At 34.1% G+C, this 19414-nt stretch overlaps 1 protein-coding gene across 17 annotated transcripts in view; it reads right to left on the minus strand.

The window, feature by feature from the left end:
- The window catches only part of TIAM1 (TIAM Rac1 associated GEF 1), a 196862-nt gene that overhangs the window by 20197 nt on the left and 157251 nt on the right, over positions 1-19414 (minus strand). For all 17 annotated transcript variants that reach the window (XM_087895077.1, XM_087895070.1, XM_087895067.1 and 14 more), the window contains 5 exons: positions 16170-16274; positions 15171-15249; positions 10343-10429; positions 8243-8467; positions 4594-4697 (listed from right to left, as the gene is read on the minus strand). In XM_087895077.1, the coding sequence (XP_087751203.1) occupies positions 4594-4697; positions 8243-8467; positions 10343-10429; positions 15171-15249; positions 16170-16274 (600 nt within the window). The remainder of the gene's footprint in view (positions 1-4593; positions 4698-8242; positions 8468-10342; positions 10430-15170; positions 15250-16169; positions 16275-19414) is intronic.

Raw genomic sequence — 19414 nt, forward strand, 5'->3', positions numbered from 1 at the left:
CGACCCTTGCGGCACTCTCCATGCGAGGTGCCTCGAGGTCGACTTCTGCCCCCGTCAACACAAACTGCGAGCGGTCGGAGAGGAAGGAGGAGAACCACCACAGAACGGTGCCCCCTATTCCTAACCCTCTCAACTGCTGCAGTATGATACCATGGTCGATGGTATCAAAAACCGCTGAGAGATCTAATAGGACTAGGACAGAGGAGCAGCCCCTGTCCCGAGCCCTCCAGAGATTATCCACCAACGCAACCAATGCCGTTTCAGTGCTGTACCCCTGCCTGAAGCCCGACTGGCATGGGTCCAGATAGATAGCTTCATCCAGGTGCCGGGGAAGCTGTCGTGCCACCACGCTCTCAACAACCTTCGCCACAAAACGAAGGTTGGAGACTGGACGGTAGTTAGCTAATTCAGCCGGGTCCAGGGAAGGCTTCTTGAGGAGGGGCCTCACTACCGCCTCTTTCAAGGCGGCAGGAAAGGCGCCCTCACTCAGAGAAGCACTTATAATTCCCTGGAGCCAGCCTCGTGTAATCTCCCGGGAGGAGGTAATTCCTTCACCTTATATCGTAAATGACCAAATAATATACTTCTTCATATTTCATACTGGTCACTCACATCTGCATTCAATTCTTATTCATTTTCCACACATTCATTCATGATGCTATACCTTTTTGCTTCACTACTCTCATTTTAAAGAAACCTGTTCCTACTGCACACAACCTATTGTTTATGTTTTCCTTGACCCACAATCTCTTGTTTCCACAAAACAAAGAAGCATATTTTTATATGCCACCATTTTGACAAATATTACTTCCTTGCAAAAGATTACATGCCAAAGAAAATATTATTTTTCTACTTATATTTGTCTTTAAAAGTACAGCATTTGTATTGATAGTGTGCATAGTCAATTGCAGAGAGTCAGTCTGATGTAGTGACTAAGGCATCATGTTAAAAACCATGAGGCTGTGATTCTAATCCTGCCTATGGAATAATCCCAACTGAGTGACTTTGGTCCACCCACTGTCTTTCAGCCCTTTAAAATAGGCAATGGCACACTTGTGAAAAATCTTGTGTAAAAAAAACCCGCAGAAAGCAATTCAGGTAGTCACCAGGAGTCAACACTGACTCAAAAGCACCAGAAAAGTTGGTTGCCAAACGAGGTACACAATGGACTGAATTAGAAATGCCTCTTTCTTTTTCCAATGCCATAATCAAAATTGTTCTCTTACCTGATATAAAACAATTCAATGTAAAATTTCTCAATTGTTTTAATTTCAGCTGTCTGAATATATTTCAGGAAAATATTACTCTTTAGTAATCTGTGCAACCTAGAATAATTTATACTAAAAAGCAGAATTAGAAATGAAGTAAAACATTTTAACCAAATGAATAGCCTTTCCAAATTCTGGTGCTATCCATAAGTGTCAGCTGCACTAGGTAAACCAGACCAAGAATTCACAAGAAAGCTATTTTAGTTGTTTAGAAATTAGTTGTTATAACAGAATCTTGCAATTCTGATTGTGCTGTACCTCTTCTTTCTTATACTTCAGCAGGTTAGGGAGGCATCATTTGTTCTGGACTTTACAAATGTTCCAGCTTCTTTTGGCTAGGGAACAGTTCCAGTGTATTTCCCTCAAGGTTAAGCAAGTTCCTTACTCTCTAGAGCTACTTCATCGGACATGATGGCAGGAGTAATAAGCTGACATTTTGAGCATAAATCAGAGAAAATCTAACTCTTCAGCTATTAATCCCTCCATGGAGTCTTAGATTGTTTATCAATCCTCAAACATTTAATATATGAAAATAATTTAATAAATACTACTTTAACTAATAGTATTACAAACAATAATAATAGTAACAACAGCAAAACCTTTGGAGATTGATATTAACCACTTTGGGAAATCCTGCTTTAGACTCTTAAATTATGTAAGAGCACATTAAGATAGAATAATAACCAGGAATTAAGTTAAATTATATAGTTCTATCATGTAGGAACTGTTAAAGTATACATTTAACATCAAGTCCAAAGTAGATATTGTAGAATAGCCCATATAACCCATTTTCCTATAACAGATTTAATAAAATCCAGAAATAATTTAACATTCTATATCCTCCATTTAAGAACAAAATATGCATTTCAACCTATGAGAACACACTAAAAAGGATTCTTCATTTATACAAAGTGTTTCTCTGCTGCTAAATCTTGAATTAATTTTCTATTTCTAAATGTATCGTTCTCCCTGAGATTACAATTACAAATACAATGGGTGGTATAATTAAACCAAGTGATTATTAATGACCCAACTACTTTAAGTAAGCTGGTCATAAATCATTTACTAAAGTTTTGAATTTTTTCCCTAATTTGCTATTTATAGAGCTTGAAATGAACCCTTACATACAAAAAATTAAATAGAAAAGAAACTAGCTACTTGAGAAACACTCCAAACAGTCCTGTGAAATATTTTTTTTAAAAGCATAAGAGCACTAGATCATTTAGAAATTGTCCCAATTAATAAATCACTTTAGAAGTAAATAATATCAAAGAAACAATGTTATACTGCCCAAGCTCACACTAATACCACACAAGCATGCTTTAAGAAAAATTAATATTTCTCTTCTTCTTCTCTTTTGAACTTAAACATTCAGCATTACTTACCTATAATTGGTTTTCCATAAAACCAAGGACAAACTCACTGTCTTTTGCAAGACAAAGCATTTGAGCTTTAGCAGCTGGAATGAGTGCTGCAGCTGCTTCAAACTTGAGTTTGCATTCTGCTAGCTCATTTCCACTATCTAAAACTAGCTACCAGAAAAAAGGCTACAGGCTTATATGTCAAAGTGTAAGGAAGTCAGAGGCCAAGTGCGTTTTCCTTCCTTTCCACTATGATACAATGGCAACACTATTAGTGCATTACTTCATAGATCAGAGCCAACTCTCACAGGGTAAATTCATTACATTACTGTGTTCTCAAGCAGATATTCCATCTCTCTCACAGGGATGATTTACACATACCAATGGATTTATCTTTGTTGCCATTTGTTCATGCTTTGGAATATCAGCAAATACATTTTCCTGCCTCATAATAATATGCATTAACATGTTCTTCCCATATGGCAGCATACATATACGAGACAAGGCATTTCCTTCAAAAGAAGGATGTTTATCTAAGGGATGAATATTGCATAAAGTTACTTGGGCATTGTATCATTTCCAAGTATCAGGATTGTATAGATTGAGGGTTGTGTTCTCAAAACAAGCACAACTATGTCCCAAAGGAAAAGACCAGTGGCCAAAAAGTGTCAAATTAAAATTAAATTAAATCAGTGTTTATTTTATTTAAACTGCATTTAAATAGAATAAGCTTTAGTCTTGATGAAAATTTAATATTAATAATATTCCTAATAAAAATCAAACACCAAATGTGGCACTTGTATCATAAATACCATTACAGAATTAACCCAAATGATGGTATTTGTGCCATCAATGCAATAACAGTATTGCTACACTACTCCAACTCTAAAAACAATTGTAAGTAAGATGTGACAAAAAATATATACAAAAAAAAAAAAAATCAAAAAAGATTCAGGGAGCTAAGACCTTCTTTTTCCTTAACTCATTTGGTTCTTATTACCAGATCAGCTACACTGAGACATTATTTCAAGGACATGAAGTCAGCAGAGAGCACGCCCTATGCCTGATTTCACCTCTCTCTAAAGGTCCATACATTGGACAGCTCAAGGACCATATTCTAATTTGCATAAATAAGAGTAGATGCTCTGGAAGCAATTGAACTAGCTGTAGCCAAGCACATGTAAATGCCTATATAGTTGTCCTTCAGACTGAACCTTCTCCTGTCACTGAACATATTGAAGATTAGATGAAGTAGGTGTTTTTTGCATAAGCCTATCCCTCCCATGTAAAATTGGATTCATCAGATGAAAATTACCTTTCACGTATGATGCAGGGTGCCTGTCTTTCTAAATTATATTTCACATACATGTACCTTTAGAAGAACTTCAAGATAACAAACTTCGCACTAAGCTATCAGATAAGAAAATTAAATGGGAAAGCTCATATGCTAATGATCAGCAATTAGAAATCCATTTGTTCAGTCACTTTAATACAATTGTTGTCTTCTGCTTCAGTCAAAGGTAGATGCCCCTGAAATAACTTTCCAATTAGGTTCTTTCCATGAAAACTGTGGTACAACTTTACACACACACACACACACACACACACACACACACACACCATATATTAAAAATGGTGGCCTGCATACATGTGTGTAAAATTGTGCCATTCAAAGAAGCAGTAACACGCTAAAAAGGGGCAATATCAATATTTGAAACTCATGGTAGTTATTAGGACTCCAAAGCTCTTGCGTTTATTAACGGAAACATTTGGATTTAGCAGGTGATAATGAGCTATAATCAAGGCACTAATTGGTTTTATTTCATATTAGTTGTAAGCAGGGAAAAAAAAGAACAATATTCTCCTGGAAGCAATTCTCTAATCACATTCTTGTGAAATCGGCATTACAAGTTTGAGACAGCAGAGATTTTGCTATTTACAATGTGAAAATGAAAGTTTCACACCTTGCTTGTTTTATCACTCTCATCAGAGGATTCCAAGATGTTCACTTCTGTCTCTTCTAGAGATACCTCAATACAGTTGTCTTGATCATTGCTGAGCAAAGGTCCTGCCAGGATGCAAAACAAGGATGAAATAACAGGATGGGTAACATTTCAGTACTAATACAAAAAACAGTTTATAAACAAAACAAAACAAAAAGAAATAAAAAGAAAATAAAAGTCTCCTATTCTCTTCTCTAATGTTGGCAAGACTCTCAAAAATGTGTTTCTTTTACTGGATCCTAGATCAGAGTAAGATTATATAAGTAGATCTGAGCAGGGATGCATTTTTACTCTGTTGTATATTCCATTTCATCTGTTTATAGTATTCCAATCCTGAGATATCTAAATACTCAGCTTTCAACTAACAATGGATTCCTTTCTAAAAAAAAAAAAAGTTGTTTAAAGCATCTATAGAAATAGCTAAAACAATGTCATATACCTGTGATATGTCATATATATATGAGACTGTAATAACTTCATTTGATATGGAGAAGTGACTTTAAGTCAATATTAATTTCTTAGCTGATGCTAATGAACTTTGTATAACTATCTGCACTTTCTTTCCTGTTACACAAAAAATATACCATACAATAATCTGCTTCCTGCAATAGAGACATTATTCCCCCAAAGAGAGCTATTTTTAATATTGAGTTATAAAGAACCATCAGTAGTGCCTTCCATTCTTAGAAACATAAATTCTTTACTTCAATTATCCACTAACAATGATTAATGCTATTATTTAAAAATACAAGCTGTTCATACCATTTCTACCAACTGTAGTGAAGCACTTGTCCTATTTTGTTGTATTTATTTTGTACTTATGGTTCATTTTTATTTATCTGTTCATGCTATAGAAGATGTAGCATTGACTTCAGACTATGAACTTTCCTGCTTGGCCGTTAAAAAATAAATGATCTTTGGATTACATTAAAGGTATGAGGACTGGGTGAGAAGAACTGACATTCATGAAAAATTAGGTAAAATATTGGCAAATGAATATGGCAAATATAGGACTCTTAATGTTTACCTTGTAATATTAATTATACAGTAGATGCAAGCCTCAATAGTTTGTCTTTTCATAAAATAAAAATATTGTCTGTGGCATTAAAAGATGAATAAAGTAGATTGTGTTTGGGTTATCAGATGTGGGCTATAGAATTTCAGAGAAGATTCTTTATATTAAATATTATTAGTATAATGAACCAGGTTCTTGGATGAAAGGAAAGGAAAGGAAAGGAAAGGAAAGGAAAGGAAAGGAAAGGAAAGGAAAGGAAAGGAAAGGAAAGGAAAGGAAAGGAAAGGAAAGGAAAGGAAATGTCTTCAAAGAAAAACCAGAAAGTCCAGTTGCCTCTTGAAAAAGCACCTTTGGGACAACCATGACCTGGATGACTGATAATCTCCATAGGTCTTTTGTAGCTTTAAATCTTTTTGCCCCTCAATAAAACTTTCTTGTTAAACACAAATGATGCTACACACTGGTAACTAGCCATCTAATTAAAATAAAACAATTAATATTAGTATTTAATTTAGCTTATCTTTCCTACCTACTTTTACAATATGTTTAGGAGGCCTGCTGCCTTTTGGAGTGAGGCTCCGACATGATATTTAGATGTTGGGGTTATTTGGGACCAAATTAAATTTTCCTCTCCCGGTCCAGTATTAGCTCAAAAATTCAGTTGTTGCTAAGAGCTAAACACTATTCCTGTTCTATTTTCTTTTCTTTTTTTTCACCCTCCTTTGCTTTTTTCATCAGTTTGCAAATTCAAAATTTGGAGATTTAAATCACCTCATCTTAGTTGTTATATTGATGCAATCTGGATGACCTGATTTTTTGAACATCTCCTTGCCTTTTCTAACTGAACATGATTGTTACTCAGGAAAAACAACGAAGAAACACAGAATGTTAGCAGAGTAGGAACCACAGCCTGTGGCTATCCTTGAGATTAAACCAGATATTGCCTCCCAAAATAATATCAAATACAGTTGCATATTCTTATCGCTATGATCTGTATAATGGGTGACTCCTGGAATGAATGACTCAATGAATGCATGCATGCATGCATGCATGCATGCATGTACAATACATGCACACTCAAAGTTATATACACACACACATATATCAATCCTTATTTCTGGATGGCCCTGATTACTTGCAAACATACAAGGCATATAAATACCCAAGTGTAGTATTAACAAGTATGATATTATTACTTTTACTATATTTTTCCATTTTAGGGATTACATTCAGTGAAGGCATGAAGAAACATTCTATACTCTGTAAATAATTTTCTGCAGTTAAAGTGCATCATATTTTATGTGGTAAATCAAATTCCTGGTCCTTTCTTCCTTTAATGATTTTCTGAGTAGACATACATTGTGCAGAAACTATAGAACTTTAAAACTGTGTTCTAAAGAACATTTAATATTCTTCTAATGAACACAAGTAAAAGACTCATACAGTCTATATTCTGTGAATACAAAGGGACTTATCTTCTAAATTGTATAAAATGTGCATACAGTGCATTTGAAGGCCTATTTTCATTGCATTATAAATAACCCCCTTTTAGCTTTGTTTTATTATTGTCAAGTGTACTTAGTGTAACAAATAATTCCTTCCATATAGGTCAGTACTGACATCTTGTGGCCAAATATATTTTGATGTAAGAATGTTTTTGTCCTATATGTGAGACAGAAGACCAAGCTGTAGTTTCCTAGGTTTCTTTACTATATTTTTTTAAGGTTTCTTTAGAACATGCCTATGATATAGAATAAAAATAATTGCATAAAAGGTAAAATGTCCTCAAGTCAAGATTGACTCCTACTGACTTTCATACATATGGAATTCCATATATTGAACTCCTACTGATTTCCATATATTGACTTCCATATGTTGGATTGCCTTTGCTGTCTTCTGTGTCCTAAGTACAAAATAGTTGAAACCTGCTTAGTTTTTCAAGATTGGCTAGGTGCTGCCACCTAGCAGGGAGATAGATGTACAGTTATCCACCTATATTTTTAAATTTTATTTTATAAATATAGCTAGTTCTATTTCATTTTCCACATCTTTTACAGACATACTCCACGTTTTTACAATTTATTTTTGTATAATTAAATTACTTTTTTAGCCAGTTCATATAGTTTATATTTACACTCTACAAGTTCTTTAATTGCGCTAAACTGTTTCTGACAAGTACGCAGAAAAATTCCCCACAGGTATTTTTTGTTATACTCTTCGCCATCCAATTGTGAATTTCTATACACAGAAAGAAAAGAATTTAAAAATTGGAGTCTGTTCTTAACATTCTGTAGTCCAGCATGTAAACAGAAAGTCACTGCTCTTTTTAATCCAGCACTACGATTGATTATCCTGAAATGACTAATTTCATATATGATTAATCACTGTAGTTACTTCCAACTGTAACTACCTCATTTTGAACTATTAAATAATACTGATATCTAGCACTTTTACATGGTGAAACAACAAGCATAACCTGGAATTTGCTTACATAAAGGTCTAGAGCACTTTGTATTCTTAAGTGGTTACATACAGCATGCTTGAGTAGAAAGAGATCATAGTGTAAGCTAATCTCATGCCAATAAATATGAATACCTTGGGTGCTGTATACAGATTTTAATGGACTGTCAGTCAAGTCAAAAGAACCATCCATCCGCCGAGGTGGTAAGTGTATTCGATTCTGGCCTGCCTCTCTCTCAGGATAAGTCTGTACAATAAGGCACAGAGAAGGCTGAACAAGAACATCTCTTAGCATGGCTGAGTTCAGGTTTTCAGCAGCCTTCTTATTAATTTCAACAATTTCATCACCTGCTTTCAGACCTGAAAAGGAACATATTAAAGCTCAACAAGGGGTGCCCTGTACCTAATGTTAGGATTTTTAATTTCCTTAAGATGTAGATACCAAAGAACAAATCCTTTCATTTCCTGTACATTCTGTATTTTGAGATAAGAAGCATTTTATTGATCATCAATGAAACAGTTCCAGACACTATTCACAATGCATTCTACTGTATTAATCTAGTCCAACAGTATCTGAGTCACAGTAAACCATGGCATATATGACAGCCAAGTTCCAAGCACAAATTGTAAAGATGTCACTTCAGCTATTCTATTCCTACACAAATGCTTTGAAATTATGGTGGCTCTGTGACTTAATGATGCTAGAGATGGTCTGTCTCAGGAGATTCGAGTTCTAGCACTGAGTGGTGGGGTGAGCTCCCATCACTTGCCTCAGCTTCTGCCCACTTAGCAGTTTGAAAGCATGTTATATGCAAGAAGATAAATAGGTACCACTTTGGTGGGAAGATGCATGAGAATGGTCTGAACCATGCCATTTTCAAGATGACTTTGATGAATAAGTATTCATATAGAGTAAATAAATGAGGGGAGAGTATACAGCCTGGCCTACTCCTTTGGGAGCCAGTCTATTTCAAAGATTTATTCATGTTGTTGTTGTCACAATTTAATAAAGTTGCCCACTCTCATACACAATTTGTTCATCACTCCAGGAATGTTAAATTGCATAAGTCTAGATAGAAAATTTGTAAGATTGTATATTGTAGTGTTTGGCCAGAAACACAGCACCCTCATGTACATAGAGTAAGAATTCAATGAATCATAGCTGATTTGAAGGAGCCTTCAATAACCTTCAATGCCCTCCCAAGCTTAGGATCTCTGAGCTGTGACTTAGATTTTCAGGATGAAACCTCTTTTCCAGTCCCTACAAGATTATTTTATTTTTTTAGATGTTTCAAAGTGTTGGAGATTCTTTAACAATTAGTCAAAAGCCAGCAGGAATCAAGTTATAGGAACATCAGGTTCTACCAGGCTTAATTCTTTAATAGTTTTCTCTCTTTTGCTGAATATATATATCTGCCAATGAGAAATATTCCACCCTTCTTCTATATTACCTAAGTTCTAGAAAATTCTTAGACTTATTCACACACAAACTTCACTTGATGCTGCAATGCTAACATATAAACAAAATGTCCATTCCATCTGGTACTGCAGCTATGCCAGGACAGTTAGAACAGACCACAAGATCTGGAACAATTTAGTCATGCCAAATTAAATGTAATTGCAGTGGGTCTAACTCTACACATAATTAAGTATGGATCCAATTGAATATATAATCTTCCCAGAAAACAAAAGTATCAAGGTTTTCAAGGGTAGATTCCTTTAGAATACAGGCTAGATAGTTCCTTTTGCAAATGTCTTTAGGATGGACTTTTTGAAATTTATTTTTTCCATAAAAATGGTATATTGCTATTAACATTTAAAATTCCCTTTTCACTAATTTTTAAGATATTCCTGCCCTTATACAGTCATTAGACAAACAACTAAAGGGGAACATACTACACTTACCCACACTCTCTTGAGCACTCTAGGATACTTAAATTCTTGAATTTTTACAGTTAGAGCAGCTTTGTTAAATTAGAAAGTTGTCTAAAGATACAGTAAATTTACGATCATGAATTTTCAATAGCAAAAAGAAAGTGTACACTAACCCATTATTATATATAATATCTAAAAGATGATGGATAGATATATAATTTTGAAGAATCGCAGCTTCTTATATCTATTCACAAATTATTTTTACACAGTACAAGAGATGGTATACTCTTAAATAATAGAGAGGGGAAAATCCTTGAAGGCTGAAGACATTTTAGAGAAGAACATGTTCTAGCATCTTACCTTTTTTAAAAGCCAGACCTGTTTCTTTGACACTGTTGATGTGGAGACGACGAACCCCTTCTTCTTCTATTGAGGATAGAGAAAAACCTGTTAAAATAATAAAACAAAATAAGAATATTTGTTAATATTTTAAGCAATAGTATTTAAAAGGAAGCATTTGGTTCTCTGTAAGCAAACTGTTTTTCTTTGCTGATTCCTCCCAAAAAAAGGAAAAAAGTCCACCTTATTCAAGTAATAATAGAATAAATGACATGTTATACAACCATTTCTCCAAATTTTAACACTTCTCCCAGCATTACTATTCTTTGCTTAGAGTCAAATGTTATGGTTCTATTCTTCAGATTTTGCACATATACAAAGTACATACGTTTTGGGGAAACTCTGAAAAATTGGGTATGTTAAATAGCATGTGTACTCAATTGCAGTCATCTACGTATACTACTGCATGCAAATTGGTTTTTAAAATTCAGCTTTAAAATCTGGCAGTCATTGGGAAAATCAGCAGTATGTATAAGAGAGAAACAGCTTTAGTAGATTGGATGCTAGTTTGGAGATTCAGATATAAAATATTTATAGTGGAATATTATAAAATGGAAAAAACAGATATTAAAGTGGATCGCCTATGGGATCATCAGTCTTAGGATTCATAGCAGAGACTGTGGTGCAATATCTAGGAGCTTAACATATAATTCAAAGTATGGGTCCATTATGTATTGTCACATAATGGACCCATACCTGACAAAAAAGGAACAACTACAGCAGGCATGTGAAACAATTAATAATATCTTTAAAGAAATAACATTCACAAGAGAAGACAAAAAAGAACATACTACCTTCCTGGATATTCTCATCAGAACAGGAAATGATGGCAAATTAGAAACTCAGGACTATCAGAAAACAACATAAAGCAACCGAGTGCTCCGCTACCAAAACAACAACCCAACTCCCATAAGAGAAACTATCAAAGAACATCTTTCAAATGAGTACAAACACACTGCAGTGCAGCAATCCAGTATGCCAGAAACAAAAAATAGACCTATAAAACATTTACCAACAAAATAGATATTGACACAACTTTATCAAAAAGTGCATAGTGCACAGAATTTGCTTCAGCACAACCAGGACAATCTATGAAAAGGATAACATACTCATAAATTAAAAGGATTTCAGAAATAACCAACAGACTACAACTACATGGCATCACTGTAGCACACAGCCAACTAAATTCCTCTAAAACATCTTAAGCAAACCAAAAGACTGAAGACGAGAAATCAGGAATCATTTACAGTATACAATGCAAGGACATTGACCTTGAAGAGAAAGGAAGGAATTGGCTAGAACTATTATCTGTATTATTCTACAGTAATAGGATTAGGCCTGATGGTCATTGACCATCTGCTGCTTTATAAAAGTGTGCTGAAAGCTTAATTGCCTTTATTAAAGATGTCATTGATAGCATCATTACTTTCAAAGCTACAGTAATGGTTCATGTGCAGGATGGGCTTTCCTGGGATTGATAAATGAAATTATTCTTTCAGACAGACTATGTAGAAGATGAAATGTTTCCCTTCAAGAAAACATGATGCAAACAGAATTTCAATTTTTTAAATTAAGATTGTACAATGAAAGTAAATTTTCTAAACGTTGATGTAAGCCACCTGGAGTCAGCTATATGTGAACTGGGCAGCTATATACATTTGTTTAATAAATAAATGAATAAAATAATGTATGCCTAAATATGCATCAAGCCATGAGAAAGTAAAGAATGTTTTGGAACTGACTTTGTGCAAAGACAAATGGGATTCCTCAGAACCACATGATATTGAGGAAAAAACACAGCTAGAGGTCAAGGTTGACTCAGCCTTCCATCCTTCCGAGGTAGGTAAAATGAGGACCCGGATTGTGGGGGAAATAAGCTGACTTTGTATAAAAAAGAACACCGCTTGGGGGGGGGGCAAAAGCCCTACTAAGCAGGTATATACAAAAGTATGAAGGCTATTGCTTAACGCATTGTAAGCCGCCCTGAGTCTCCGGAGAAGGGTGGCATATAAATCGAACCAATAAATAAATAAATAAATAACCCTAACTCTGAAAACCATTTGCCAGCTGCAAAGAATACCATCTTGAAAATAACTGAAAGGATAAATGGTTAACGGCCCAAAAGAAAGCTTTAATAAATTGATAATATCTTTTTCTTAAGGAACTTCCAAAGAAAGGTCAACTAGTGAAAAAATGTTCTTCTTAGCATTTGAAAATGCTCCTTAGAGCTGCCACATGACATTTAGGAATGGAGCATACCCTGCTATATGATTATACTTGTGAAAAGATATTGGAATAATAGTTGATATAATTCTAGTGATGAAGCTGCAAAGGAAGCAAAGGCAATTTTTGGATGCATCATAGAAAGTATTTATTCCATTTCACTCTGCTTTGATCAGCTGCCATCTTAAGTGCTATGTCCACTTCAGGCACTACAATTTAGGACAGATTCAGAACAACTGGTTCAGGCTCAGAGAACACAAGGATGACGGCACTTAATATGAGATCTCATAGAGACATACTTAAGGAGCTGAGTAAGTTTAGCCTTGAGAATACCGTGTAAAATGAAATATAACACTCTTTTCTAATACTTGAAAATATATCATACCAACAAAAATCAAGACCTTCATGAATTAGACTGCGCAACATGAATAGTAAATTTAAGTTAAGTCAGACTGAAAAAAATTTATGAAAAGGTTTTTTGAAAAGTTTTTAAAACTCCTGAAAGTTCGACAGTATAATTAATTGTAATTAATTAAGAGAGACTGTTAGGTAACTTTCACTAATTGGTTGAACAGCAATCTATTGGGAATACTTTAATTTGGAAGACCATGGGGTCAACTCAGTGGCGTTTTATGATTTTATGAAAAACATAAATTTAATAAACATAAATGCATATACCTATTGTGTGTGTATATGTATGTGTGTGTGTCTATATATATATATATATATATATATATATATATATATATATATATATATATAAAAATTTGATTTATATGCCGCCCTTCTCCGGAGACTCAGGGCAGCTTACAATGTGCTAAGCAATAGCCTTCATCCTTTTTTGTATATTTATACAAAGTCAGCTTATTGCCCCCACAACTGGGTCCTCAATTTACCTACCTTAGAAAGGATGGAAGGCTGAGTCAACCTTGAGCCTGGCGAGATTCGAACCTGCAGTAATTGCAGGCAGCTGGTCTTAATAACAGGGTGCTTTAGACCACTGTACTACCAAGGCTCCTGGTAGGGTAGTACAGTATATGCAGTAGTAGCAGCCTTCCTTTCAATAGAAAAGTACTTAGTGTTGTTGTTGTTGGTTTTTTTTGTAATATTCCTTTCAAATAGAGATGGGCAACCTAGAACTTGCAGGCTTCACGCAATCTAAAAGCGCTGTGTTTTTATCGCCATGAACCCCAATTCTGTGTTACTGAAATTGGTGATAAATGCCAAATAATAGGAGTATTTTTCTTCCAAATAGTAGTGGAAAATAAAACAAATAGGTGCATTTGATTTCCAGGAGCTTAACAAGCTTAATAAATATATATTATTACATTTGAAAGAAGCATTTACATACTGTATTTGTAATTTAATAGTGTATTCAATACATAGAGATTTACCAATGTATGGTGACCACCATATTGTATGATGCACTTTAAGGGTATACAATAAGTTTTGTGCTTACTGCTTCATCAAATTTCCTAAGTGAGAAACTGTCAGTCTTAGAGGAGATCAACCCTGACTACTCTTTAGAAGGCCAGATCTTGAAGATGAAACTGAAATACTTTGGCCACAATGAGAAGGAGGGGTTCACTGGAGAAGAGCCTAATACTGGGAACGATTGAGGGCAAAAGAAGAATGGGACATCAGAGAATGATGTGGCTGGATGGAGTCACTGAAGCAGTTATGTATATACTCTATGTATTCTACATGGAAGCATATATTAACATGTTACTGTACAAACCAATGTCAAAATTTAGCCAATACATATTCATCATATAAGCCTTGAATTCAGCATTGCTGGGTTATACCAGATCTCAATGTTTTTTCCTGCAGCTGTATAATAAGCCATTTAGGGATTTTAAAATGCTAAATATTAAGAACTCACAGAACTCCAGATAAATGCTACAGATGGGAAGAGTTTGATCACTGAAATAGACTGGAAACACAATATAATAATACAGGATTGTGTCTGGATTTATTGTTAAATTCAAAGACTATTATTTTTTAATAATAATAGATTATTAGATTATTTAATAATAGTAGTAGAAAAACTCAGAGATATACTGCATCCAAACCAACAGGGTAGTTTTGAAAAGATGTTATATGTATGTATCAAATAACAACGCTAAATATGAAATGTAACATTTCCTGGAAGTTTCAGCATTGAAGATTAATGTTTTCATATTCAGCAATGCACAGTTTTATCTCCTAGTTTCAGTATGAAAAGTTACTTTCTTTCTCCTCTGAGAAGTGGCTTATTTTTCAACAGGGTCCCTTTCTGTATTTTAAAAATGGAAAGATGGCCAGTAGTATCAACGTTAGCCACCTAAAATGATCATCCTCAGATGTGGCTACAGACTAGATTGGTTTTAAAGATTTCAGCTTCATAATTCCAAACCCCCATTATTGGATAGAATGTCATGACTTGCAATCAACACCTCTGGAATGCTATTAGATAGAAGTAGATAAAAGAAAGCTGATGTTGTGAATATTAAAGTATTTTATGATACATGTGTAAGCGAAAACTTGATATACAAATGTATACAAATATACATAATCCCAAACTCACCATAATTATCCAATGTGTCAGATTTTTCAAGATGAATTTGCTGTGTAATTTTCTCACAGATTTCAATTTCTTTATATAACTGAAAAGACAATATATTTTTAAAAAGAGTTAGTTACATAGAATTATACTGCTCCTTGTCATTTTTCATGCAGCATCCCTTTTGAATGTAGAGAGAAGATAGAGATGAAAAAAATCACAGTATGGTAAAGTTCTAATTGGGTTATGTGGAGCTTAACTCCTGATAATCTTGTAGACATGTACCATGTAGTTTTCCGTTGATAAAGCAAATTTACACAATATTCCTTCTTTATCACATAATCTCAACCATTTCCTCTAGAGATCAGTATATATGCCTTTCCCAGTCACATTACTTCAGAACACTGTAAGATTATAAAATGTAAATTTAATAATATTTTGAAGTTATATTTTTTCTTCACCTTTAATGTCTAAATTTAGTTCTTTCTTCCACAATATTTATTTTCCTCCTTCTTTTCATAGAGCCATTTTCCTTCCCTTTCTCAATATAAACTAAGATATTAGTGAATAAGAGTGACAGTAATGTCAGCATGTCCTAAAAGAGTATTTCCTAATCTAGCATCATGTATTAAAACTACAATTCTCCAAATTCCTAGAAAAACAGAGGGGTTGCCTTACCTGGGAATTCTGGATATTATAGTCCCAATATATCTGAAGAGCTTCGATCTCATTATTAAATGCAAAGGGACTTGAATTCAAATCCCATGCTCACTAGTAATCTTACCTCAGCCATAAACACTCAGCCTATTTACTTCTATGAACTCTCTGAAGGATGTGACAAAATACTAAAAGTAAACATACTCCTTTGTTCCACTACATGCAAGCTCAATTTATCTTGGTCTATATTTAGAGTTCTTAATATCAGAACTACCAAAGAGACAAGATATGGTAATAGCAATCTCCTTTTTTTTTCTAAGTTCTATTTAAAATAATTATAAGGCATTTATATAAGTTTAACATTACCAATTCATAAATATCTTCTTCTGGCTTTGGTATGTAACATTCTATTTGGTTTCTTACGAAGAATTTGAGACGGATATAGTGAGCTGAGTAATCCAACTGATGTGCCTGAAAGAAAAAAGAAAATAAATAGCCATATCAATAATCATTTCGTTTAGTGAAATGCATCTTTTAATGGAGGGAAAAGTCTGCTCTACTTAAAAGGAAAAGTTTAAAATTATTGTCTAAACAACCCAAGAAAAATACTTTATTGATGCTCAAAAGAGAACTGGTCACATTTGACTTCCTAATTTGAAAAGGCAAAACATTATTCTGAATGGAAACATCTCCAAACATCAGATCGGGGTGGAAATAAATGTACTAAACATAATGTTAAAATTAACAAGTTTCTTTCTCTTATTTTCCAATAAAAACCTCATGGTTACATATAGTACACCCTAGTTTGTTACTGAATGTATCCATTGTCTTTAGGTCATAAAATATATTATAATTCTGAGTATAAAGGGGAACATTAGTAACATAAATTCCATTTATTGTGAAAACATTGTTCTGAAACAATGATTGATGATTTCCTACAATCTTTTCTCATCTAAAACAATTTATATAAATTAAAATTAATCAGTTATAATTAGCCATACGTTATGGTATTTCCAATGTTTTAAATTTCGTTTTCCGGGCCAAATTATTTAATTGTATTTTAATGCTTTTTAACATTTGTATTATATGTATTTTATCTGGCTGTTCACCGCCCTGAGTCCTTCAGGAGTAGGGCGGTATACAAATTCAATAAATAATAATAATAATAATAATAATAATAATAATAATAATAATAATTTAATTTCCCATTATTGATTAAAATAGACTAAAAATAAAGTTGATCAATGATGACCATAGATGCCATTCCAAAGTCTTAATGGGCTAAAAGAATTACAAAACTAAATCAAGCAAGAGTATTTCCTTCTCTTCAAAAACATTATGAGCCTAAATCTGCTATAATGTTGTTAGCCAGTTTTATTAGCCAATATCCTTATTATCGTACCACTAACTTGCATATTTCTCTTTCTTACTCTTGAATGCCCTCAAACCAGGGGTGAAATCCATCAGGTTCTGACAAGTTCTGGAGAACCGGTAGCAGAAATTTTGAGCAGTTCAGAGAACTGGTAGAGGAAATTTTGAGTAGTTCAGAGAACTGGCAAATACAACTTCTGGCTGGCCCCAGAGTGGGGTGGGAATGGAGATTTGGAATATCTTTCCACTGCACACCCACCAAGCCACGCCCACAGAACCAGTAGGGAAGAATTTTGGATTTCACCCCTGCCTCAAACGTTCTTTCCTTCAAATGAAAAAATATGAATCCTTTCTTTAAAGAATTGCCCACTGTGATTCAACTGAAGACACCTATGTTCCTGCCCTTTCCCAGACAGCAACCACATATAATAATGCAATAGGTAGAAGGCCTGGCTCACATCCTATTTGACTGTTGCTTGTATAAGGGGGTGAGAGACAGGTACTTTGGTTCATATACCAAACGAATGACCCATTGGGATCCCCATACCAAAAAAAATTACTTTTATGTGTGGCCAGAACCTGAAAATAACATTTAACACAGCACAGTACTTAAACAAAATGGTTCGATTGAGATCTGCATACGTGGGACTGATTGGGTAGATTGTAAGGATGATACCGAAATATAATTTTAGGTCATTGTATTCTATTTTATATATTTATGTATTAAATTATATTGTATCTTATCCTATAACTATTGTATTTTACCCTACTCTTATTTTAAATTGTTTGTATAAGATTTTATTGGTGATATGTGTTTGCACTTTGTGCTTTGATATGGCCTATAGGCTAATCAAAGCTATCATTTTAAACTGTATTTTATTCCAATTTCATTTTAAATCGTATTCTATTTCAATTTCATTTTAAATTGTATTTTATCCAATTCCATTTTAAATTGTTTTTATCAGATTTTAGTAATAATTTGTGTCTGGAACTCTGCACTTTGATATGGCCCAAGGGCTAATCAATAAAGTAAAGTTAAAAAAAATACAATAGGAGATTCCATGCTGGCGGGGGGGGGGGGGGGGGGGAAAGGCAATCTTATATTATTTCTGGAATTAAAGAGTAGCACTGCCCTGTTCTTGCTGAGATTAAAAATAACATTACAGAAGCTACAAGACTGCATCTACAATATCTTGGCATTAAAAGGATGTTTGACAACTTACACACACACTTTTTTGTTTTTGTTTTCTTGACTGGGCACAAAGAAAATGATAGTGTCATGGAGAAAAAAGCTGGGCAAATTAGGATTGCTATTCACCTACACTCCTAAAGACAACAATTATTCACATTAGGTAAACCTGTACAAATTCTATTCTGAATCACACAAATTAACAGTAAACAACAACAACGGGAGTTTGGTAGCATTTTTTCTAACAAGTTTTAATAAAAGGCTGCAACTCATGAAAGCGTATGCTTTTAGTATTTTGTTAGAGATGTATTAGACTCCTACTTCTATGCTACCATAGATTAACACAGCGTTTTTCCTGCAGTGTTTTCTAATTAACAGTATCCTATGGCATGAGTTCCAGTGGGTCTTATTACATTTATACCAACACAAAAGATATTATCTTGCCCATAAGTGCTCATTGCTTACAATCTTCACACATGCAGATCTCCACCCACCCACCCTCCTCAAAAGAAGATTGGCTCAAATAAAAATCCATCTTCTCTTTTATTATATCTTAAAAGCTGGCATTTAAAATTAAATTATCTTGATGTAAGGGAAGTAGACATATTTTCAGCTAAACATAATATGTTCAAGCTTAACGGAATATGAAAGCACATTAGATGCAAAATGTATTGATGAAGAAATTGTTTGAGAAGCTTGCATACTTCTCAAACACATTAAAACAGAACTTCAGAGGCCAGCATAAGAACAAAGAAATAAAACCACATGAATGGAACCGAAGACCTTCCAATAGCGTTTTGGAAGTTACTGATCCACGGAAAGCTTAGGTACATTCTGCACCTCATTCAACTTCTAAGTGCAGAAACCAAAAAAACATGGCAGGAAAATTCATCTAAAGTGAACAGAGAAATTAATGACTTAGGAGCATCATACTAAATACGAATAACTTTAACGTATGCTGATGAAAGGCAGTATCTGGACAACTTCTTATGGGGGGGAGGGTTATAGTTTATTTTGTATGAGGGAGACATATGGAAAGTTAAGATATTTC

This window comes from Pantherophis guttatus, chromosome 5, assembly GCF_059756535.1.
Source record: "Pantherophis guttatus breed Tessera chromosome 5, ASM5975653v1, whole genome shotgun sequence".
Lineage (NCBI taxonomy): Eukaryota > Metazoa > Chordata > Lepidosauria > Squamata > Colubridae > Pantherophis > Pantherophis guttatus.